This window comes from Plecotus auritus, assembly GCF_963455305.1.
Source record: "Plecotus auritus genome assembly, chromosome: 6".
NCBI classification, from domain to species: domain Eukaryota; kingdom Metazoa; phylum Chordata; class Mammalia; order Chiroptera; family Vespertilionidae; genus Plecotus; species Plecotus auritus.
In genome coordinates this window covers 128,163,147-128,188,676 of record NC_137773.1, presented here as the reverse complement: position 1 = coordinate 128,188,676, position 25,530 = coordinate 128,163,147, and the positions used below count along the sequence as shown (strand labels likewise).

The following is a 25,530-nucleotide window of genomic DNA, read 5'->3' as shown; positions in this document are numbered from 1 at the left end:
AGAGTTCTCCATGCAATCTAGATAGTAGTCCCCTGTCGGATATGCGCTTTGCAGATGTTTTCTTATTCTGTAGTTTGCCCCCTCATCCTCCCAACAAGGCCACTTATAAAAAGTACTTAATTTACATGAAGTCTCATTTATTCACTTCTTTCCTGGATCATGCCTTTGATGTCAGGGCTAAGAACCCTTGACCAAGCCTCCGGTCCAGCAGATTTTCTCCTTTTCTAGTCCCTAAAAGTTTTATAGCTTCCCATTTTACATTTAAATTTATGAGCCATTTTTCATTAATATTTGTATAAGGCATGAGTTATAGGCAAAGATTCTGTTTCTTCCTCCCCAACCCCCCCCCCCCCCCATATCCACTTGCTCTACAGAGCACCATTTTTTTTTTTTTTTTTGAAAGATTGTCCTTCCTCCATTGAATTGCTTTTGTACCTTTGTCACAACTCAGTTGGCTGTACTGTGTCGGTCTCTTTCTGAACTCTGTTCTGTTCCATTGATCTGGGTTTCTTTCTGTATGCTACACAGCACACTCTTGATTACTGCAGTTTTACAACACATTTTAAAATTGGGTAGAGGGATTCCTCACACTCTATTCTTGCCTTTTGAATATTTGATTCTCATACCCCCCACTTTATGATTTGTGGTGGTGGTTGTTTGGAGTGTTCGGTACAAACGAACTCAGTGCCCCTGAGAAGTCTTCACTTTAATGTTACACATTTTATCCTGAGGATCAGTTCCACAGCCTGGTGATGTTTGCTTGTAATCTGTTTTATTTTATCCTCTTTCTGGAATCCAAGTTTGAGCAGCATTGAGAGGACAAGGCCTGGCTCAGCAGGAGAGTGCTGTCAAATTGGGCAGATATCTGCCTTGGATTTAGGATAAGCACATGGTGGCAACATGCTGGGTGCTTTTCTTTCTTTTTTTAAAAAATATATTTTATTGACTTTTTACAGAGAGGAAGGGAGAGGGATAGAGAGTTAGAAACATCGATGAGAGAGAAACATCGATCAGCTGCCTCCTGCACACTCCCCACTGGGGATGTGCCCGCAACCAAGGTACATGCCCTTGACCGGAATCGAACCTGGGACCCTTGAGTCCGCAGGCCGACGCTCTATCCACTGAGCCAAACTGGTTAGGGCCTGGGTGCTTTTCTATTTTTTTTTTTTTTAATTCCCACCTGAGGAGGATATGGTTTTTTATTAATTTGATGGAGTGAAAAAGAGAGAGAGAAAGAAACATTGATGTGAGAGAGAAACATCGATTGGTTGCCTCCCCTAGCATCCCGACCAAGGATTGAACCCGCAACCTAGGTATGTGCCCTGACCAGGAATCGAATTGAACCCACAACCTTTTGGTATATGGGACTATGCTCCAACCAACTGAGCAACCGGGCATTTTTCATTCTGGTTTCAAATTGGCACTGCTGAGTTTTAGTTTTAGCTGGAGAAGAGACAGAAGTTTATGACGGGTTGGGATGGGTGGAGGACGGACCTTGCCCACACATTTAATCTATAACCTCTCTAGTTTAAATATGTCCAGTGAATCATCATGCTGTGTGACCTTGCAACGTAAATCTGAGAGGAGCTTCTGTTCTTATCTTCCAGCTTTCGCTGAGTGATATTTCGGTGGTTTCTTTGTAACCACATTGTCTTCTGGGCTCTGGGCCTCCTGCTGTCTGCTGTTACTCTCCCTTTAAGTGCAAGAATTTCTTGATTTGTGATATGGTGGATGTTTTTTCACCATGGGTGGAAATGTGCATGGGTTAATGGTTGAAAACATATGGGATTCAGATGTTAGAGTGTAACTGGAAGAATTGAATGCATAATGTTTGGGGAATATATTACCAAATCTTCCTGTACTAAGGATTTTTATAATGGGAATATACTATCATTAAATGGAAAGCCCAATAAGCAGGTCCTTTCCTATAGAGGATGCGGCTATTCTGTAATCCACTAGAGACTGATGGTTGTATTGTATCTCCTTTAACGCCTGCCTTCTGAACGGCTTGTTTAGATGCCTGAATTTTCAGCATTAACGGTTGTTATTATTGCATATTGGCAACCCCAGAAATCTTCTATATTAGATTGTTCCCCTGAGTTAGTGATGCGTTAAGCTTTTCCCATTCATTAAGATTGAGCTATAGAATTCAGGTTTCATTTTCTGTGGCATGTTTCTTAGTGCAGTAATTTGAAAATGGGAAAGAGGAGAGGGATAGGCCTGGAGCCCAATGTTCAGGAGAGGGGTTCAAGTCATTGTAGGCAAAATCGTAATTTTCACAAAATTAGTGACGCTTCACAAACAATACATATCAAATTCAAATCATTAAAGAGGCAAATAATAATAATATGGTAAAGCTGGTTTGAAGAACTGGGTGTTTGTAGCTAATAAGGTATGCCAGAATATGATTGCTAGGTTAGATCCAACACTGGTTAATAGCCTGCAGAGTTGTAAAAACGTAACCCATTTTTCTTTTTTAAAACTGGACACAAGTATACAGGTTAACGATTAATTTCACTAAAGTCTGGCATTTAATCTTAGTGAATAGCAACTCAAACTATGGTGCCTTGCCCTAGGCAATTAAGTAATTTTTGGTTGACTTTGTTAAATTTGACCCCAATATGGTGTTGAGAGGAAATGCTGCATTCTCTTGACCTTATTTCTTGTTTGGGATCATTTTTCTTATCAGCAGTCTGTGAAGTTTCATGGAGACTGATAATTGCTGCTTTTTATCTACTTTATGGTATTGCTTTCGGCTAATGTCGACAGCTGATCTACCTGTCTCCAAGGTGAATCATTTTACAAACTTGCAGTTGAACTATTGGTGATATTTTCTTTGCTTTTCTTCTCTATTGACATTTGGCATTTTTGGTCCTACCCCAGTCCTCACTTCTTTTCATCCTGTTGGAGTGCATGCCTGTCTAAGCTGTCTAGGGATGGATGACTGGAGAAGAAGGGGTTATATACCGAGTCCTGACCTACGTACTGACTTTGATGCTCTGAGCTTGGACAGGACTCCCTATGTGACGTTGAGCAAAGCAGTGAACCTCGAAATGGGTTCATCACCTACAATTGGGTCAAACAGTGGTGTTTGCTTTGTAGGGATGTAGTGAAGATTAAAAGATTACATTAAAGGATTAAAATGGTGACCAGCATATAGTAAGTTTTCAATTAAGATTATTTCTAGGGTATATATAGTATATATACACATATACATATATACACATATATATATATATATATATATATATATATATATATATATATATACACATATATACATATCTATATATATAAAAGCCAAGTGACCCAAATGACCGGATCAACTGAAACGACTGGTCACTATGACTGGATGGGGGCGGGAATAGCCAGTCAACCTCCCATGTCCCCTCCCCCCAGCTGGCCCAGCCCCTGATCAGTCTCCCCCCACCCCCAATCAGGGGCAAGTCAGGCCAGCCCACCTCCCACGGCCCCTCCCCCAGGCTGGACCCCACCCGTGCACAAATTCGTGCACCGGGCCTCTAGTACACACACACAGACACACACACACTCTCACACACACACACACACACACACACACACACAATCTTGTTATTTTACTTAGCAGATGTTTTCTAGAGGATTTGCAGACCCTCTTATTTAAGAGGAACAGGGGGCACACCTTAAGTAACTGAGACATCTTATAAAGTTAAGCATAGGAGCAGGGACAGCTGACAACTGTTACCTGGCATCTCAGGTGGGGACAGATTAGTGGCTGGTAGGGACAGTGTTAAAGTTTATATTGAGTGAAGGTGACCCAAACTGTGCATCTGGAGCCAATTGTTGCCATATGGTTCTGTATGGCTTGATATTAGAATTTTTTAAAGAGAATACTAAAGTCTGGATAGTCACATGTTGTCAGATGCTGACAACTGATTGCCATGCCATGCCATGTTTATGGGGTCTTGGCTGATGGATGCTCAACGGGAGATGCAGAGTTGTTCACATTAGACCATGTCAGAACTGGAAGTGACCATGCAGTCATTTCCCCAGTCCCTGATTTTTACAAACAGTTGGACTTGGGCAAAGTCCCATAGCCTGTTAGTGATGGCACTTTTTAATTTTTATGGAAATGAGCTTTACTCTTGCACATTCTTCCACTTTGAGAATTAATGCAGTTAAACACAGACTCCTTTTTGAAAGATTCACCATCCATTAAAAAAAAGACCCCATTGATTATTGGAACAGAGGAAGAAAATACACCCACATTTAAACAGTGCTTATGGTTATTTTTATTTTCTTTTTTATGCTTGTTATGTACTCTCCTGTCTACTTAATGTACTCCGCTCATTAATGTACTTTACCTAATGGACTTGTACCACGAATATTTATTGCTTTTATAATCAGAAAAAGCAGTAAATGCTATTAAAAAAAGAATTTATAGTGGAAATGTGTACATGTGTGATATGATTATTGATCAGCTTCATGGCCCCAAGATTGTTGCCAGCACAGTAATGGTTCATTATTCATTTGTTCCAGCAAAATGATGGTGCATCTTGTTGTGCTGTTTAAATATGTTTAGATGGCTCTTCCTTAGGTCTGCAGTGGCTTCTTGGATGGAATGGGGTTTGCAACCACCAGGGGGTGGGGGTGGTGGTGGAGGTATGGAAGTTGCTGGTCCCACCCCTGGGCAGCTGGCCTGCCAGGGATACAGTCTGTATAGGCGGAGCCTGGGGCTTATCCCGCTGGGCTGGAGCCCACCAACTGTTGCAGCCACAGTGCCTCAGCTGTTAGGCTTTTACACTAACTGTGATGAGCCATGCAGACCTTTATGGTTCAAACAAGGCCACATCTGTTGTGAGTCCCATGACCTTCAAAACCCCGAGCAGAAAGAAATGCAAAACACACCTTTTTATCGCCAGTCTTTCTGCAGACGCATCAGTTTAGAGGGCTTAATTAAAATATTTTCTAAACTTGTTCTATAAAAGATTTTTATTTTCCTTGTCTTCCATTAACTGTGGAATTTCATTATTGATGATTTGAGCAAATTAGTGTTGCTCAGAATGTGGCCTGTTGACCACCTGCATCTGATCCCAGAAGGAGTTTAAAAAAGATGTATGCCGGAGACTCACTGTAGACTAAAAGTCATGATCTCAGGGTATATTGCTGTACCAGCATGGTATCAGTCATTTGGGTCTGGAGCCTTGTGCTCCAGGGCCTGTCCTGTCCTCTCAGAGAGCAGGCACGGGGTTAGAAAGAGTGGTTGTGGGGAACTGGGCACCCCTAGAATGCTTAGACCTCTTCGAATGTTTGCCATTGGGTATAAAATTTGGGAAAGGTCCTAAAGTCATGTTACCTGGAAAATGTTCACCATCATTGCGAGGAGGGGAACTGTATTTTCAGGTTCAACATAGTGATTTATTTGGTTTTGTTTTCCAGAGATAGTAATGTCTAAAATCAAACTGTTCTCTGCATATGCTGTGGCCCCTTAACTGGGTCCCCTCTGAAGAATAGAATGGCATGCTGAACACTGTGATGTTGTTCCTGCATTCTTCAGTGCCCAGCCATTAGGCCTCCTGTTGATTTATGAGCCTTCCATTTCCATAGCTGAAGCAATGAAGAGATGAGACCAGCGGGCCATATGCCTCCATTAAAGTGCCCCCCTCCTCCCACCTCCACACACACACCCCCTCTCCCTGCTGCTTTTGTCTCTTGTATAGAAGAGGGAAAACAAAAGCAGTTGAGCCCCTAGTTTGTGGGAAGGGGTAGACAGAAGGAAGAGGGAGGGTTTCACTGAAGTATTCTAGGTCACATTTTATACTTGGGCCAGAGCATGATGGGAAATATGTCACACCAAGAGACAAAGAAGCTGACTCCATAGTGCTAATGTAACGTGTTTCAGACGGGAACCTGGAGATTACGTTTTTTTTTTTCTTCATCCGGTATGTCCAAAAATGATATTAACATGGAATTCAAATGAAAAATGTTAATGAGCTATTTTACACTCATGTTTCTTGCTAAGAATTTGAAATCCTGTGTGTATTATACACTCACAGCATATCTCAGCTCAGGGTAGCCCTGTGGCTGGAGGCTCCTGCATTGGCCGAGCAGTTCTAAAGGCTCTTGAACTCCCCAGTTCTCAGCTCAGATGTGAACATGTGCCCGCGTGGAACATTCCCTTTGTTTAGAGAGAGTGAATTATTTTCTCAGCAGTTAGTTGGTGTTAGTGTAATGCCTTCCTGTGTAGGCTGTAGTGTTAGAATTCTCTTTTGCAAGCCATATAATAATTTTCAGGAATTATCACTTTTTGTTGTAGTATTTTTAGTTGCAACTAGAGAGGTTTAACAGTGGGAATCTTTCCAGTGTGAAATCTCTTTAAAGGACCATCGAAAGCACCCTGTTTCTTTTGGGGCACAGGATTGGACATCTAAGTGCCTAGTGGGGTCCTTGAGACGGAATAAGTGAAATTAAAATCGTCCATAGGAGTCCTGGTGCAAAGGTCCCTTTGAATCAGTGCAAATATATTCTGTGGCAACATTTTATATTTGGGCCTTTATGTATGTTTTTAAAAGAACCTATATTGCGCCATCCATTTCCATATTGCAGACTCTGGACGTTCTAGAGCCTTCCTTTCTCTGTCATGTACCATGGAACGGGACTGGGACAGGTGCTCAGTTATCTGCTCTGCCTGGGGAACTGGGAGTGCTGCGAGGACTTATTTACCCCTCCGCATTCTGGTGAGGACGAAATGAGATAATCCCGCTGGAGAGCTCTGCCCATAGTAAGTGCTAAAGAAATACTAGCTATCTTCAGCATCGTTATTAATTTTTTTTTTGTTAAATGTAGAAAGTAAAGCAGGGCAGGAGGAATTTTAGGAATGAATTTATTTATTTGACATTGAGAGAGAGAGTTTAAAAAGCATCCCTACTTCATCCTGAAACATTTATTTAAAAAAGAAAAATCTTTGTTTCTGCCACAATTTCTTTAGCTTCATTTCTTTATTCCATCCACTGTTTTGTCTGTGGTTTGAGCACTTCTATTCGAGTCCTCTCCCCTGCAGAGTGAAGGGGCATTTCTAAGTGAATTTCACAGAGTGCTTTTTCTTTTTCTGAAATATTGATTCCCAAATAAGCTTCAAATATCATGCATGATTTCTAACACACCTAAAATCTGCAGCTATTTTTTTTAAAAGAACAGTTTATTGATTTTTAGAGAGAGAGGAAGGGAGAGAGAGAAATATCCACGTGAGAACAAAACGTCGATCCGCTGCCTCCTCCACCACCCCCAGGATCAAGCCCACAACCCGGCATGTGTCCTGATCAGGAATCGAATCAGCAACCTTTGGAGCAGGAGACGACGCCCAAACAAATGAGCCACAGTGGCCAGGGTATAGCTGCAGCCTTTTTGATTCCCTTATGTTAAATACCAAAGAATGGATTAGCCTGAACATGGCCACGCCCGAAAGAAAGACTGAGGTTTCCCCTGCTTCCAAAGCCCTTCATATTTCCCCCCTTTCCACTTAACACTCACTGATTACACAGAGTTGATCTGTAAGAGCAAATGCGTTTCATAAGCCTTTGTAACTAATATTTTAAGAGTGTATTTTCAGAATTCGCTCAGGATTTCTGCAGTCCGTGGTCCTATAGCTTGGTACCCGTGCTGTACTGATTTGTTCCAGAGGATGCACTGCAGATGCTGTATCTCTCTCATCCGCTGTTTAAAAACCAGACCAACAATTTGTTTCATTCAATTTCACCTGAGAGGGAAGCTTTGAAAAATACAAAATTTCCTTTCAGCGGTCACTGTATTTATAAAAATAAAGGAAAGTCTTTTCATTCCTCTTCTGATCCCCGGTTTGCGCTGTAGTCATAAAAGGAGTTAAATTCAGAGTTGAAATGTCTCCTTGCAGCTGATTTCATTCAGATTCTTGTAAACAAACAGTGAGAGGAACAAAAAGGAAAATTGAACTGAAACTTTCAATTTTGGGTTTGCGCTTTCTAAAGTCATAAAACTGCTTTTCCATTTGACTCTTCAAATGTGTTTTTCGGTGTAATTGGTCAGAGTCAGCGAAGGTTTTAGAAAAAGCACAACCAAAAATGGAAAAAGAAGTCAACTCTTTGTATTTAATAGCTCCCATTTCTTTGTCAGGAGAAGACTTTTGGTTAAATAGCTCTTTTTCCAAAAAAGAACCCCGCCCCCCACTACCACCACACAAACACACACACACACATCCCCAATAATTAGTTTAATTTGGCCATCTTGATGTGACCTGGTGAAAGTTTGTGTGCAGTTAGAGTTTTTAATTACATCATTGTGGTTAAGATTCTAATAGCTCTTTTAAGTTATTCTTGTTGAGACTTGCATCAGTTATTTCAGGAGAATAATTCCTCTTCAAGGCAGAGTGCAAGCTCTTTCTTCTGAAGGTCTCTGTCTACAACCAAAGAGAACCAAGCAAACCTCATGCTTTCTGGAAAGAAAGGGAAACTAGCACCTAATGAAAATGGAGATAACAGAAATGAACTTGGAGCCCTGGGGTATTCTCACCAGCAACATGAAAGTGGTTGCCTGGGCAATGCTATCCAATTCCTTGGGTTATTATTATTTTTTTCTTTTAGATTTCGGACAGGTCTGCACTGATTGAATCAGACAAAGCCTATGGGAGGCCTGTTTTCCGAGTGTCAGGAGGGAGAATTGGTCCTATGGACATGGAATTACAGAGAGAGGGATATTTGGTAATTTATTTCCCTACCAGCCACAAAGCATATTTGTTTCTGAATATATTTTCATTATTAGAGACAGCTCTGAAGAGTTACTAAAGACAAACTCTTTGTCATCATTCATACATGAATTGCTGTAGATTTAATTTATTAATTCCGCTTTACTTAGGTCACTTACTGTTCCATTGCTCACAGCTACCTGTGGAAGAGTTTCTTTTTCTTTATTTAAATAAAAGATTATTTAGGGAGGCAACGAAAAACCAAGTTGAGTTTAAAGCCGTCCACATGTATGTCTTTATTTAAACAATGAAAAAATTGTTATTAAAATAATCCCCTACCTAATCTCCTCCAACATCCATAGTAGGTATTATACAGGTAGGTAGTTTTTTTCTTGTATAATATTGAGGGTATAGTTTTATGCACTGCATAGCTCTAACAGAAAGTATAGTGATAATGTGTGTGTGTGGTGTTTTTTTTTTTTTGCACTTTTCTCCTCATTTTGTTTGCCAATAGTTGTATCTTGCTTTCCTCTCATCAACTTTTTTTTAATTTTTATTGACATATATAAGCAATTAATTGCCTGGTATAATTAGTAAAAATCCTAATTCAGGAGATAAAGGGCAAAAGGGAAATGGCAGAAAATAATAGCAAATAAAACCAAAAAAACCCGAGATGGGTAGGCAGTTAGTCAGGTAAATGTCAGGAGAGAGTTTGCTCTCCAAAATTTGCCTACAGGAGCATGGGCTGCCTGCACACAGTTGCAAGTACACATTTAATGAATGATTTGTCTGGTCTCACCCTGCGGCCACAGTTTTTGGCTCTCGCCTGCCTCCCTCCAGTCTGTTGCCTTCGTTAGCAGATCACCTTTTTAAAGCATACTTTGATACAAGTGTCCTAAAATTAGATTGCTGTTATGGTTGCACAACTCTGTAATTATCCAGGCGTCCTCAAACTACGGCCTGTGGGCCACATGCGGCCCGCGAGGACATTTATCCGGCCCGCCGGGTGCCTCTGCCTGTCCTGCTTAGCAGCCGACTCGTCCTGGGCCCGCAGTGCGCATAGGAATTTGTTCATAGTTTTTTTTTTTTTTAAACTATAGTCCGGCCCTCCAATGGTCTGAGGGACAGTGAACTGGCCCCCCGTTTAAAAAGTTTGAGGACTCCTGCTACAAACTATTACATCTCAATAAAGCGGTTTTAAAGGAAAGCAGAAACTGGACCTGGCTCCTCTTGGAGTCCGGCAAGTTCATGTCAAAGCCTGAAAGTCCTGCAGGATCCAGCCCCTGTTCCTTTTCAGCCTCTCTTCTCCACCAAGCAGCTCACCACGCCTCCCCAGGTGGCCTCCTGATGCCACACCTTTCCTGCCTCGACATCCTCACACCTGCTGTCCTCTCGTCTTGCACTCACTCTGTCCTCTCATCCTGCCAGTGCTTCCAACCAGAATGACATCTCCTGCCCTGACTGCTGTCTCCAAGTACATTTCTTCCTTACTGTATTCTCTGTGGCTCTGTCATGTTTGCTTCATTTACTGGTAATTGTCATGTGCGTTTCACCATGTGTACAAATGATAATTTATGTAGTTATTGGGTGACCCGCCTCGTGGCCTGAAGGTCTGAGAGGACAGGAGCCATGTGGGGTGAAGGCTCCTGAATGCCTTGGTGCAGTAACATCCAAACTTGGAGAGAACATGAATACTTGCGTAAATCTTACCAAACTCCCTCGGAATTCTTTTTCTGGCCAGAAGGAGTTAGGAACTACTATGTGTGAAGGTGTAGATGCTTTGCTGACCAAACCCACAGAGTTTTGGGGAATAAATAGACAATTATAGGTCACCAGGTGGCCAGGATTTAAGTTGTGTCAACCTAAAAATCTAGGAGGCAATAATTGAACAAAATTAGTTTATTTGAAATCAAAGGAATTGAAATTCAGAAAGTACAGATTCAGGCAGAAGCCCAAATAGTGGTACCTCACATTCCCCATAGGATAGGGACTCAGGGTTTTTCTGGAAAAAGAGGAGGAAGATGATATAAGTTTTTTAACGAAGAGTTCATTGGTGTTGCCCTAGCTGGTTTGGCTCAGTAGATAAAGTGTTGGTCTGGGGACTGAAGGGTCCTGGGTTCGATTTGGGTCAAGGGCACATGCCCGGGTTGCGAGATCCCCCCCAGTAGGGGGCATGCAGGAGGCAGCCAATCAATGATTCTCTTTCATCATTGATATTTCTATTTTGTTCTCCCTCTCCATTCCTCTCTGAAATAAGAAAAATATATGTATACGTGTGTGTGTGTGTATGTATATATATATACACACATACATATATGTGTGTGTGTGTGTGTGTGTGTATATATATATATATATGTATGTGTGTGTGTGTATATATATATATATATTTTAAAGAGTTCATTGGTGCTAGATGAGTTAAGGATAGATCTGTACTTCATAGACTGCCTTGAGATTCCAAAGGCTACACTTGCACTTCATTGATTGGTTAAATTTGGTCATCAGCAAAGCCCACTGTTCTTACAGACACTGTGTTGTCATTTTTACTGACTGGAAGTGTTGGTGGTTTGGTCCAGTTAGGAAGGTAAAGAAAACATGGTGTGCAGGGCAGTCCCTCTGAAATGGCTCCTCCGGCTCTTTTGTAACGTGGCTCCACTCGTGTCACCCCTCACAGTGGTGTCCCTAGTCGGTCCTAGAAGTCTCAGGTTTATGGGTTCACTGAGCCACTCAGCTCTATCCACAGTTGTGCTTGGTATCTTGAGCCAAGGAAGGGGTGTGATGGTTGGAGTGCTCTTTGTATGTGACCCCAAACCAGGGCTTACAGCTTGTGACTATGGTTTGGGAATTATCTTCGTTAGTATTTTCGTCACCAAGATGCTCACTACATCCGAGTTCTGAAACGTGAATTCCGTGCTCAGTGCTGTCACGTTTTGCTGGGGTTGGTAGATGAGCCATGGTTTTAAAATGGGCACCCAACAACATTTAAGTAGGGTTTTTTTTGGGTCCATTTCTTTTCGTTCTGTAAAAAAAAATACCCATTTTATTAAATATTTTTATGCAGTATTTCACAGGGACTATGAGCATGTAAATGTCTTAACTGTAGTATAAGAAGCCCAAGTTATAAAGCTTATTCTTTATTTCTCAGGTATAAAAATTTATTGGGCAGTCACGATTACAAACCTTAAAGAGAAGACACAGAGAATTTATTAATCAATGTATCATGTTGTTTCCCTAACTCCAGTTGTAAGTTAATATTTTGTCTTGAAGTTACTTTCTTTTTTATAGACAATAACCAATGTTTGTATCATTGTAATTGGGTGTTCTCCACATCATGTTAGAAAAATCACTCTATTTTCCTGTTAGGACTATTATAACATGGTTTTATATTAGACAATTGCCAATAGTGTTGGGAAGAGTAGATTTGAATTTGTTATGTTATTAGTTTTCTGAGGCCTACATATAAACTGGTTTTCACTTGTGACGGTTACTTTAGAGCAGGTGGAGTAGCTATTAACACAGATATTTTTATAATTCATAAAATTGAAATTCATGAAGAATAGTTTTACTATGGTTTCAATTATCTAGGTTTGAGAGTAATATACATAGTTTCGCCTGTGTATTCTTGGGCAGGTTATATACCATTTCTGAATAATTGTACCTAACCCACAAGATTATTGGGAGAATTATATGAGCCCTTGTATTGACGATATGTTAATAGTGCCTACCTCATAGGCATACTTGATTTAGTAAGAAATTTATTATTGAGCCAGGTCATGGGTGGCAAACTTAGATGGTCATAAGGACTAGACAGGAAATAAAAATGATCAAATGTGACTGGGTGGGTCTATGATTCTTCTCTAAAAAGCTAGTCATTATTCACCTGGCATCTTGGTGCTATTTGGGAACAAAGTACACCTCCTATTAAAAAAAATACAGATATTGGAGCTCCCGCCTGGATTTTTCCATGTTGGCAATTAATTAAACACACATGCAGACACGTACAGTGGGTGAAACAAAACTTCTGGGTTAATGGCAGTATTGAGCCTGGTGGCCACCAGAATGCAGTCGGGGACCCGTATGATCTGTATTTGCCAGTTCTGTTGATTATTAAGGATTCAAATGGTGCAATTGTCAGATTGAAAGTAAGAATTTGTGACAGTCGACATTAGCAGAATACTCCCCATGACTAATCCTCATTTTCTTAGGAATTTTATAAAATCGAGAGATATGATACTTTGAAAACCAAACAGCATTAAAATGGATTGGAAGAGCTGGTTGATTTATTTCTACCTGATGTTATAAAATATTTGAAGTCAGACATATAATTCTTTTTTAGGAGGGTGCCTCTGAGCTCCCATATAAATCCGCTTTCTAGTGTACCTTTTCTTGGACCTGTTGGGAAACATGTATTTTTGTTTCTGAAGGGTTAAAACTGTGATGTAGTTAAATTTGTGGAGGCATGGCTCTAGTTTTTTGTCCCTTTTAGTCCTGTCTGATTAAAAAAAAATGATTTCCACCTTTTGGAATCAGTACTTTAGAGGAAAATAACAAGGAGAAAATTACAGTATTTTGAGTCTCCCCCTGACCTAAGTCCTTTTTACAAGCCTGTTGTGTGTTCTTTGCCCACTAGGATACTACACTGTGTGTGCTTCCCCTTCCCTTGAAGTGTCAATTACCTGTTTTACTTGAAAGAGTCATGGCTCTGTGTGAGGTCTCTTTATCACTTCAGATGATGAAAAAATATATTTTTGTAGTTGGGACAATAAGTACCTTTGAATGTGATAAAATAGGCAATTTACTGTAATATAATCTATTATATCTTAGGTCAGTTCAGTATCACAAATATCTGAGGGACTATTTGTAAATGAAGTAGTTACAAAGGAATGAACCTTTTGATTCTGCTTTTTTTTGGGACCCTGAGTACGTTTTACTATAATTAATTGAAGCCAGGCACAAAGGAGATGAGGGGCTGATTGGAATATTGAATTACTTTGACTATAATTTGATACTTTTGCTCATTGTAGGCACAAAAAAGATAAAGATTTATTCATTTTAGACTATTGTGTGGTTTTAATGTTCTTAAATGCTCTTCAAAATGTAGAGAAAATTATGCTTGGTAGCGATTTCGCCATCCTTGAGGGATCTTTAATTAGTTTGTTGTATGAGCTGTAATAATGGAGACAAACAGCCTGCTTCACGGGTTGCCTGCCACTCTGGAAGCAGGCATTCTGGATTTGAAAGCAGGGTTGCTCTTCCTGCTTTCCAGTGGGCAGGCTTCTGGCAGTGACTCTGGTAGTGAACTAGGACTCTGTGTGGGAGCCATCCATCCATCCGAAGTAATTTCCATTCTGGCACCAGGGAACCAGAATTTCTTAGTTTTGAGGTTTTCAATTTTGAATGGAAGCTGGCCAATTCTCCCAGGTGTCTAAGTCCTTTGGAATGACCTAGAATTGGACATACAGTTGAAAGTGGAAATACCCTCAAGGGCCACTACACTGTTTTGCTTTGAGTATAAGATGTGTGACCATGTTGTGGATGGAACTTCGGGCTGTTCTCATCTTAAACTTACTGGTTTCACCTCTTCATAACCTCTGCCATCTAATCACTTCATCCGGTGGGAGTTCATGACATAGCTGGGATCAATGGGCATTAGCGGTTCAACATGACGAGATGATACCTCAGGTGGAGGAATGCCGTGGTTACATTGAAATGCTTGTAGGGACCACGTCTTTCTTTCTTGGTGGACACCTCAGACTTCCATTCGTTTTCAGGTGCACAGGTGCATATACCTGTATGTAAATATCCCACCTTTGTTAAAAGCAATAAGACATTAGTTCCACTCTGTAGTTTCAATTTCTACATTTGGAATTGTGGGCGAAAAATGTTTATTTTCACCCCTTGTAGATTCAGTGACCCTTTTCTCTGACAGTTAAACCGAAAAGCCATTTTTATCAGGAATGTTATCTAATGTAGTGTTTCTAGAGGAGCTGGTTTCTTTCTTTCTTTTTTTTTTTAATATATTTTATTGCTTTTTTACAGAGAGGAAGGGAGAGGGATAGAGAGTTAGAAACATCGATGAGAGAGAAACACCGATCAGCTGCCTCCTGCACACCTCCTACTGGGGATGTGCCCGCAACCAAGGCACATGCCCTTGACTGGAATCGAACCTGGGACCTTTCAGTCCGCAAGCCGATGCTCTATCCACTCAGCCAAACCGGTCAGGGCAGGAGCTGGTTTCTTTGTATGGAGAATGTTCAGCCTGCACATTAACACACACGAGTTAACACAAAGGGAAACTCTTCCTCCCGCCCTCCCAGGTCAACATTTCTGTGAAACCCAGAGTAAGGGTTATAGAAAGAACCCTCCTGAAGATTACGGTTGCGGCAGATGGAGTACACATCTGCTTTTATATTGCCAGCATAAAAACATTTCTTCTTGGAAACTGTGTCCAGTGCTCTGGGAGATTAAGTCATGCACTTAGGAATCAGTTTCATTGATATCTTCAGTGGAGGTAACTCTTAGGATATTTTTATGGGAAAGAATTGAGACTTTGGGTCTGGAAACCGTTTGTCTTTTTCGCTCCAGGATGGAAATGAGGGATGCTTGGTAGAAATTCTCAGAGGTAGTGGTAGAGTTGATGAAAACTCCCTGACGAAAATACCCGCCACTGGCTTAGCTCTCTGCACAGGGACCAGATGCCTCCTGCTGAGTGAGACAGGAGCAACAGTGGCTGCTTCATGCTCTTGGTTTTGTGATCTCCACTGTCACCCTGTCAGAATTGAGAGACTCAGATGGTCCTGGATGGTGGGAGTTGCTGGGTTTTCCTTTCTAAACTCATTTTATGATTATAGGATCCAGGCCTTTGAAGGCAGCCCAAGTTTGCTCTTCCTCATGCCCAGGTTAGTCAACATGCGGGTGTGTGTACATGTGGGTGTACATGTGTGAGTGCACTCCTGCTGGTTAAACTCACACTAGACAGGACCTCTTTGAGGAGGAGCCCACTTCAGTGTACAGGCCTGAACAGCCTCTGCCCTCTATCCTTGTCATATCACTGTGGCCCCAGTTCTTCGAAGTGTGATGACCCCACTTAAGGAGCCCTTCTGTACTTTCTGCTGACCGACAATTTCAGCTCCTGCAGTGGGCTTGGTGCTGTAGAACCTGGTAGTTTGTATAACAGCAGCTCCTCCTTCTTGTTAGACACACGATAATTAAGGGCAGATTTACACTTATTGTCTGTTCTAAAGAATGAAACTACATCTTTTCATAAGCATTCTCCATTTCTAATTGTGTAATTAAGTTGCTGACATAAACAGGGATGCAATTTTACATTAAGGTAAGGACCCGTAAAGGCATGCATTTGCATAATTTAATTTTCTGCAGAGAAGATATTGAAAATCAATAGCATGATTCATAGACTTACCATACATATCATTGCCATGCCGCTGCTGGTTGGCTGTTGGAGTTTAGAAGATACAAAGAGTATTAAAATTGATTGAGTTTGGTGTGCTGACTCTGTATCTTGGGAACCACGGATTGTTTCTCTTTGCAAATCTCTGCTCCTTGCCAGTAAAGTAATAAGTGCTTTAAGATACTAGATACATCTTTTTGACTGCTGTTCAAATAATAATTTGAAAAAGTTTTTTAAAAGAAAAACTTGGTTATACGATTAACATACTTTTGGGAACTAAGAGTTTGTTTCGTTTTAAATGCAAGTGCCAGTAGTCCATGATTATGTTCTTATTCAGGGAAAAAGAAATCACACATTACTGACATAGAGGAAATGACAGGGAACACTAAATATAGTCATCTCTATCGCATAGTGTACGTGCCAGGGGATAAAGTCCCCTGCTACCCAGTTCATTTCGGAGTTGCCGCCCCAAAGAACTGCTTTGAGGTCCAGGGTTCATTCCTTCCAGCTTCTCTTGTAGATGTTTGTTGTTTCTGAGACGGGGCAGTGTCTAGAAAGTAAGACAGTGGAGGAGAAGGTGGTGTTTCTGCTTGTGGTTTATATAAACACAGCATATACATGCAGATACACATAATCTTACCCCCAACACACACAACCACCAGCCTTCCACTTTTCATGTATTTATTAATGTAGTCACTCACAATTGAACAGCTATCATCTGCAAGGTTCCACCGTGGGTGATAGGTTGTGAGTTCCTAATCTCTAAGGAAATCAGAGGCCGGGCAGCATGCTCTTCAGAAGCAGGTTTTTTTTGCCCGAGGACATGCAGAGAGAGAGAGAGAGAGAGAGAGAGAGAGAGAGAGAGAGAGAGAGAGAGAGAGGTATCAGTGTGAGAGAGAAACATCAATTGGTCGCCTTCCTTACCGGCCCCGACTGGGGATCTAACCTGTAACCTTTCGGTGCACGGGATGATGCTCAACCACCTGAGCTATTCCAGCCGGGCTTCCTGCCCATTCCAACCCCGCATTCTACCTCCATACTCTGGGGAGTGAGATGAAGACAGGGGGACCCACCTTCCTTGAGATGGTCCTGCCCCGGATGTTACTGCTTGTTCTTTGGTCTGTACACATCAAAACCACACCTCTTCCTTTTGTTCTGACTTGAACTACCTGTAGACGGGCAGTTCCACTGCTCACACCAGTACGATGTGTGCAGATGGCTGGGAAGGGGTCTGCTCTTGGGTCATGGATGCATTGATTTGCAGAGTCAGGGGAGGACCTCCTGATATGTAACCCCCTTGTTTCTTGGATGAAATAGATCTTTGTAGTTTTGCTTTTTCACTAATATTTTAGGGGGTGGGAGGAGCTGGCAGGTATTGGAGCCCAAATCTATAACCTCTGTCTAGTCCAGGTGAAGACTTTTGGCATCAGGGTCTGCTTCTCAGGACTGGCAGGTTGGCGCGCTTACCTGATGCAGCTCTGGCCCTGTCTTTGCTGTCCAGCAGGATGGGTAATGCAGCTGCCAGTGTGGAAGCCACACAAATGAGAGACAGGCTGGCCGCCTGCATCCTACTCTGCCCCAGCCTGACATTCTCAAAGGTTCTGGGAAATGGAAAGCATCTCCTTTTCAGGGGAAAAAAAAAAAAAAAAAAGATAAAGAAAAAAAGAGGACTGGTTGTGGAGATTGTGATACTAGATAACATCTCCTGTAAAAGGCATAGGAGTTAATATCCTTGAGGTTTACCTCATTCCGTTTACGGTGATACCTGGTTCGTTTGTTTGTCAGTTTCCTGGCTAGACCTCTGGCTCCGTTCAGGTTTGTTGGTCTAAATTCTGAGGTTAACACCACACCCGGTGATTTCTGCAGCATGTTGTTCGTTTCTGCCTGGCCAGCTCTTTACTCATGTTATGCTTAACATGTGAAGTTACAGGTTGCAGGGTAGAAGCTGAGAATGAACAGGACCCTAGGTCTGGCTTATCCAGGGAGGTTTGTGCTTCTTATCTCTGGATAACTTAAAAAAAATACTGATATCTGCCCCCCCGCCCCCCCAATTAAATTCTAATATCTGCAGGTAGGGTCCAGGTATAGGGTTCTTTATTGTTATTGTTACTAGAGGCCCAATGCATGAAATTCGTGCAAGAGTGGGCCCTTGCAGCCCCACCCCCCACCCACTGGTCATTCCATAAGGTCACTCAGGAAGGTCGTTCTGCTGTCGGTCTAATTAGCATATTAGCTCTTTATTATATAGGATTGTTGTTGTTATTATTATTAAAGTATCCAGAGTTGAGAGCCAGAGCTGGAGTTTAACAATGGCCTTTATGGATGGAGAACTTGATGATCAGGAGTTGATGTGCCTTGTTTGAAGGTCACCAGGTCACAATTTGTATCATTTGGGGGTCTTTTGCATGTAAGAGACAGAAAACTAAACTTTGGCAGGTGGTTGGTTCATGTAGATTTAAAGCTTCCATGGGGTTGGTTTTAAATTGGCTTTGTCCCTGGCTTAAAATTTGGCAATAGAAATCATCCACAGATTTTGCTTCCTCTGGCTTGGTTCCATCATTGAGTTCCTCTGCTGACCCCTTGCTGGATCCTCAGTCCCCCCCCCCCCCCACCCCCGCCCCCCCCCCCCCCCAGGCTTCCAGCTCATGCCATAAGAGCTCAGGAAGAGAGGAGAATCTCTCTGATTGGTGGATGTCCCCATTTCTAAACACATTGTTGGGAGCCAGGGACATGGTCTGACTGGCTTAAGCCAAAGTAGTGTCATTCTGTTGCCCGCACGCCCTCACTCCCCCATTACGCACACATGTGCACGCGCACATACACAGCTGGCAGGGAGACAGGAGAGGGAAGGGGGCAAGGCTCTCCAATGTCTGACTCTGGCTAAGGAAGTGGGGGCTATGGTGGTTTCAAAAACAGCAACAGATTGCCACTATGTTATCAGGCCTTTAAAAGCACCATACGCCCCATGCTGAGTTAGGTGCTCTGCTCACAATAACTTGTATTTCTAAATAACTATCCTGTGGGGTTGGATTTTAGCTCTGTGTTACAGATAAGGAAACTGAGGCTCAATCACATGCCCTAATGGAAGCCACATGGATTACTCCCAAGGTCAAGACACTCTTACTCATTGTCCTGATACTAAGAGGAAGAATTGTTTGGGAATAATTAGAGTGAACTAGCTCTAAGATACACAGCAAACAGATACATTTAAAAAGCTTCCCAAATACATGGAGAATTAGCAGTTATTCATTTGGTGTGCTTTAGTATATGGACAAAAAGTAGATTAGGAGATGAGAGATTTAATTTTGATCCCTAGAAGCTTAGAATGGTCAACTTCTTGGGGCTTTGTATGGCTCATCTGCAAAAACTAGAATGGAGTAGATGGTAGGTACCTAAAACTTCAGCATACTTTAAAAATGAAAAGTGACTTAGATTTTTACTCTGTCATTCAGGACCAATGAGCAGGCATAAACAACACCAATTTTGCTTTTTCGATGTGTTTCCGGATTTTCAAAGATTCTTCTTTCTCTCGGAAGAGTTCACTTGCTGGAATATCTTTGTTCTTTGTTTAAGCATTAAAGCTGGTATTTGCAATTGACATGTAAGCATAAAGTATTTTATATGTTTCCTCATTTACTTCATGACTGTCTCAGTGTCTGCATTGCTAATGCCATGATGGTGAGATTATTATTATTATTCCTTTGACTAATTTGGAATAGAAAATGTATTATGTTTTCCTGGTGCCATCCTAATTTTTAATTGACTGTACAGTTCCCCTAACCGCTTTCTTTGCTTTTTAAAAGCACATTTGATTTTGTTTGGATGCGTTTAAATGTTAACATAGACAGCTGGGATGTATTGTTTGAAGTGTAATTCCATTTCATTTTGGATTCTGGGCACCTGTGATATTTGTCTTTTTACACATCAGTGCACTCAGGTGTGGGCTCACAACAAAAGAGATTTGCATCCATGATGGGATGGGGCGGGGGTGGGCTTTGAACACAAGAGCTGGCAGATGGAATCCTCCACCATTGGGTCGAAGATCAGATACAGTTTGAGTTTTCAAAAAATACATCATTAAGCAGGGTTTCTTTCTTTTTTCTTTTTTTTAAATCCTCACCTGAGAATATTTTTATTGGTTTTTTAGGGAGAGAGGGAGAGAAAAACTGATGTGAGAGAAACATCGATCGGTTGCTTCTCATACACACCCTGACCAGGGACTGAACCCACAACCTAGGTATGTGCCTTGACTGGGATTCGAACCTGAACTTTTTGGTGTACAGGATGAGGCCCCAGGCAACGGAGCCATCTGGCCAGGGCAGTGTTTTTTTTCTGTTGTCCTTGGAGGGTTTTAAATTTCATATTCCCACTTACAGTAGGTGACTGACTCTTTGGGGTCCAAAGGATGTGGAAATCTGCTACTCTACGGTGGGAGTCTCCTAGGCTCAGGCGTGCTGCATGTGGGTGGCAGCAGCCCTGGCTTTGATGTAGGTACTTAAGTTTGGGCCTGTGACCTGCTGCACACTTAACCTCAGTGACCTCGGCTCTGAGCCTCACTTCCTCCATCTGTAAAAGAGATGGAGTGACCCTTGCTCTCTGAAGATCAACTGCGGCTAGAGGCCCTTTGCACCCACCACATAGGCTTGATGCAGGCTCCTGGTCTTCTAGTTGTACGACCTTGAGCACGTTAAAGAACTTCTCTAAGGTCCAGTTTGACTGCCTTGCAGACTAACGAAGATAATGTATATAAAGTGCCTAGTGCTTTGAGCTTCTTGGCTTGTAAGCTGTGATTAATATTAAGAGTAACCCCGGTAATGTCTCTAGAGTCTCCTGTAGCTGTTTTTCTGTAAAACCAATAGGTTCTATTCGTCATTCCAAGGCCCCTGCTTCTAAGAAGTCACTTACTGGTGTGCATTTGACACCTTCCTGGGCTCAGTGGTGCTGCCTTTGTCTCACTGTGGCTCTCCTGTCTTCCTTCCAGCATTGACCGAAGGCTACGTCGGCTCCCTTCAGGACAACAGACACAGCAGCTCCTCGCAGATCCGTAGGCGCAAGGCCTCTGGGGACCCGTACTGGGCCTACTCCGGTAAGTGACTGTTCTGAGCGGTATCTCACAGGTCAGTGGCCTCTCATTCAACTCACCGGAAGGTTCACTTGGAATCACCTTCATGCCAGACTTCTGTCTGTTCATACCTTTTGTGATTCCCTAAAAGTTCAAATATTCAAGCCTGTTTTGCCTCGAGGTTATTAAAGTGCCTTAAATGATCCCTCCTGCCTGTGTTCTCGATCAATCTGTTTCCCCCTGAATTTATTTCCTGAACTTCACTTGTTAACGAGTTATTATGCCAAACTTGTCATTTTCCAAAAGACGCAGCCTTTCCTTATCTGTCTTTCCAGTGGCTGGGATTCCAGAGGCTAGTCTGGAGCTGCTAAATGTCTGCCAAATATTATAGAGCATCACACATCAAAATGATCATTTATGCTTTAATCTAAGAGATGCAACTTTAGTTTCAAGTCAGATCTTAGTTGAATAGACTTCAGCCCTCTCTACTATATAGTATTCTGCAGTTCTTTTTCCTTTTCTTTTTCCTTTTGGCCTTTGAGCCAGTGAAGAGAGCACTACAGGGCAGGCAAAAGTAGGTTTACAGTTGTGAACACACAAAACACAGTTTATTCTTTACTAATTGCCAGAGGCCCGGTGCATGAAAATTCTAGCACTGGAGGTGGGGGAGGTCCCTCAGCCTGTCCTGTGCCCTCTCCCAGTCTGGGGGCCCTCAGGGGATGTCTGATTGATGGGAGCGGGCCTAAGCCGTCAGTCTGGCCTTCCTCTGTGGGAGGCTACTGGCGGGCCGATTGGCGGCCAGCGCCGGCCAGCGAGTGACCAGTACCCCCCGCCCACACACACACACACACCACACCCCTATCACCCCTCCGCTGTTGCTGGTTGCTGCTGCTGCCCCTCTGATCACCGTCTCCTCCCTCTTCCTGCTGGTACCCACCCTGGCTGGCCTGGCTCAGTCCGCTCACTGGCCCTGCCCCCCACCGACAGGGCGTTCCACCGTTTGTTTTGGTCGATTTGCATATTAGGCTTTTATTATATAGGATTGTATTATGTCCTATACAAACAACTATAGACCTACTTTTGCCCCACCCTGTATTATAACCATCTTGAATATTCTATTGGAAGTAATTTTATTACATTATGGGGGGGGGATGAAAACCTATAAGAATACATAAACCTTTCTAAATTAATGCCTCTAACAACTAACAGAGATATGATAGGTGATTGCTGTTTCTAAAACAGATGCTCAATACATGGAACATGTAGCTAATTAAGGAGGAATACTTGAAGAAAATAGGCCACTTTGGAAATTTCTTTGGCACTGAATAATTTAAATTCTTTGTATGAAAGGGCTGGAAGGCACAGGTATTAGTCTTAATAATAAACCTATATATTATTGAATGTGGTTGCATACAAAACTGAATGGTATTATTTTCATAATGATACTCAGGTTTTAAATCCTGAATTTCTACCTGCAAATCCTCTTAAATCTTTGTCAGTGTAAAATTTATAGGCCTGATCTTTAATTACACCTTATCTATTGGCTTTTTGCATCCTTTTGTCTCTTGATAAATCTCCTGCCCCTACAGGGAGAATAGCCTATCTGTTTTGTTTTCCAAAGAACAGATAGTGATTCTGAAGTCTTCCATCACACCCAGTTTCTTGTGATTAGAATGATCTAATTAGAGCCTTTTTGTCAACATTTTTGATAAATGAAGGAAATTTGGAGACAAAAGCCAAAATTACATATATAGAGAGCTCCTTGCCCAGAAACCCAAAGAAAATTTATCTTTTTGTACTCTGTGTCTGCAGTTCAGTTAAGAAGCAGCAGAAAGTGGCCTGCTATTTACGGTTCATCAATCTAGGATACTAATGGTGCTAGTCGAGAGTTGGAAGTTACGTCCCATCTGCATCTCCAGTTGAAAATGGAGTGAAGGAACGCAAGGCTTACGCTCTCCTCATTGATTAGCTAGGAGTGGACACAGTGTATGATCTCTCTCGGATGGTGTCATTGTGTATATGTGGTGGACTTAATGCGTCTCCATTTTGTATTTCTGGAGTGCCTTGTCTGGATTGGGAACGTCTTTTACTGATGGGAAGTCGAATAGTTCAACGTCAGGGGTTTCATGCTTTTCTGGCAAGATGCAGATAGTGAATATCTTAGGCTTTGCTGGGCATGTGGTGTTTATTGCAACCACTCAGCTCTGCCATTTTAGTGCAAAAGCACCCATAGGTAATATGGACAAACTGGCTGTGTTCCCGTAAAATTGTATTTATGATCACTGAAATTTTAATTCTATTTAATTTCCATGTGTCAGGAAATATTATACTTCTTTTTCTTTTTAAATATATTTTCTTTTGTTATAGTATTACAGGTATGTCCCATTTCCCCTCCCTTTTCCTCTCCTCTTCCCAGCTCCTACTCATTTGCCCAGGATACTTATTAATTTTTTTCCCCCTCAACCATTTAAAAAGATAGAAACCACTCCTGGCAGGTATGTTCAGTGGTTTGAGCATCAGCCTGTGCACCAGAGGGTCTCAGGTTTGATTCCTGGTCAAGGGCACATTACCTGGTTTGCAGATTTGATCCGTGTCCCAGTCAGTGCTCGTGTGCGAGGCAATCGATGTGTCTTTCTCACATTGATGTATCTCTCTCTCTCCTTCTCCCCATTACTCCCTCTCTGCTTCTCTCCCTCCCTCTAAAAATCAATGGGGAAAATATTCTCAGGTGAGGATGAACCAAAAATAAATAAATAAATAAACAAACAAACAAATAAATAAATAAATAACAATAATATGGAAATCATTCTTATTTGTAGGCCATATTCACATAGCTGGCCAGCTGGATAGGGCCCACAGGCTATAGTTTTTGTCAGCTCCTATTGTGTTTTCTTTTCTGAAATTGGGATAGGACAGTCATGGAAGGATGCCCAGAGAGATACGGACTGGTTTGGAAGAACCGGGGAGGTCACTTGCTGGCCCCAATTCAGCAAATAGAAGGAGAATAAGAGAATGGGAAAGGTATCCGTTGAGTTGATGGTGTGCATTCCTCATGCTTTAAAGAGTTCTTCCTGAAAAGTATACTGATGTTGCTCCATCAGCAGTTGCTTCACAGCCTTAGAAAGTTCTCCTGGCTGGATGAGTAATCAGAATGACATAGGCAGATTAACAGGAGAAAAATCAGGTGTTAATTCCATGTACAAGAGGAATTTACTTCGACATAAAAATTTTAAAGAATATGACGAAATGCGGTATATGTGTAGATTAGGACTAAGGAAGCGGGGAATTAGGGGTCTAGGACTTCAGAGGGAAGTAAGGAGATGAAAAGAGTTAATGTTTAGTAAACACATGTTTGTTGGGCCATCTTGAAACAATGGGCACAGGGAGGACTTTGCTCCCATGGGCCTTGCTAGGCTCCTCCTTGTCTATGCCGTCTGCTTCACATTAAACCGTAGTTATCTATGATAGTATCTTTTTTGCATGGGGAAGGTCAAAGGTTTTTCCTGACTTCTGTTTCTTAAATAACCACCTTAAAATAATCAATATCCCCAAAGACATATTTTGGGGGAGCAAATTCTGCTTCCCCTCACACTAAAGTGGTGGAATATTGGTTCTCATGTCCAGAAGACTTGGGGTCCATCAAAGACATTCCTTAGCAAATGGCAAATGGACAAAGAAAGGGCAGAGAGGAGAAAGAGTTGTTGTCTATTACTTTTGGCACATCAGACCGAGGCCTTTATTTTATTAAAAATTTTAAAAATATTTCTTGATTAAAGAGAGACAGAGAGAGAGAGAGAGGGAAACATTGATTTGTTCCATTTTTTAATGCACTCATTAGTTGATTTCTGTATGTGCCCTGACTGGAGATTGACCCTGCATCCTTGCTGTATCAGGACAATACTCTAACCAACAGAGCTACCCAGGCAGGGCCAGCTCAGGGCCTTGAAACTACAGTAAACCAGATGTTGTGAAAGTGGATAACGAATGGCTCTGGGCTGCCTTTCACTATTTGAGCCAATTAAGTAGAGACAAGGTGAATCCTATATGAGCATTGTATTTTCCAATATAGCCAGCAACATGGGAGAGCTGCAGGTCATCCACAAAAATATGCTCTAACTACCCCCCATTCTCCTCCCCCCCCCCCTCCCCAGCGATGTGGGGTGAAGGCTCCTGAATGCCTTGGTGCAGTAACCTCCGACCTTGGAGAGAACATGAATACTTGCGTACATCTTACCAAACTCCCTCGGTACAATGATTACAGGTTATAGGCAATTCAGGCTGGGGGTTGCAAAGAGCAGGATTCCATTGTTTTGACAACAAGGTTGTTAATCTTTCTGTGATGATAGGCAGTTCTAGGACACTATAAGG

At 42.0% G+C, this 25,530-nt stretch overlaps 1 protein-coding gene across 1 annotated transcript in view; it reads left to right on the top strand.

Annotated features, from left to right (window-relative positions):
* Positions 1-25,530, top strand: part of PTPRG (protein tyrosine phosphatase receptor type G) — a 696,636-nt gene that overhangs the window by 161,473 nt on the left and 509,633 nt on the right. The window contains exon 2 of the mRNA XM_080675721.1: positions 21,082-21,186. Coding sequence (XP_080531847.1) covers positions 21,082-21,186 — 105 coding nt within the window. The remainder of the gene's footprint in view (positions 1-21,081; positions 21,187-25,530) is intronic.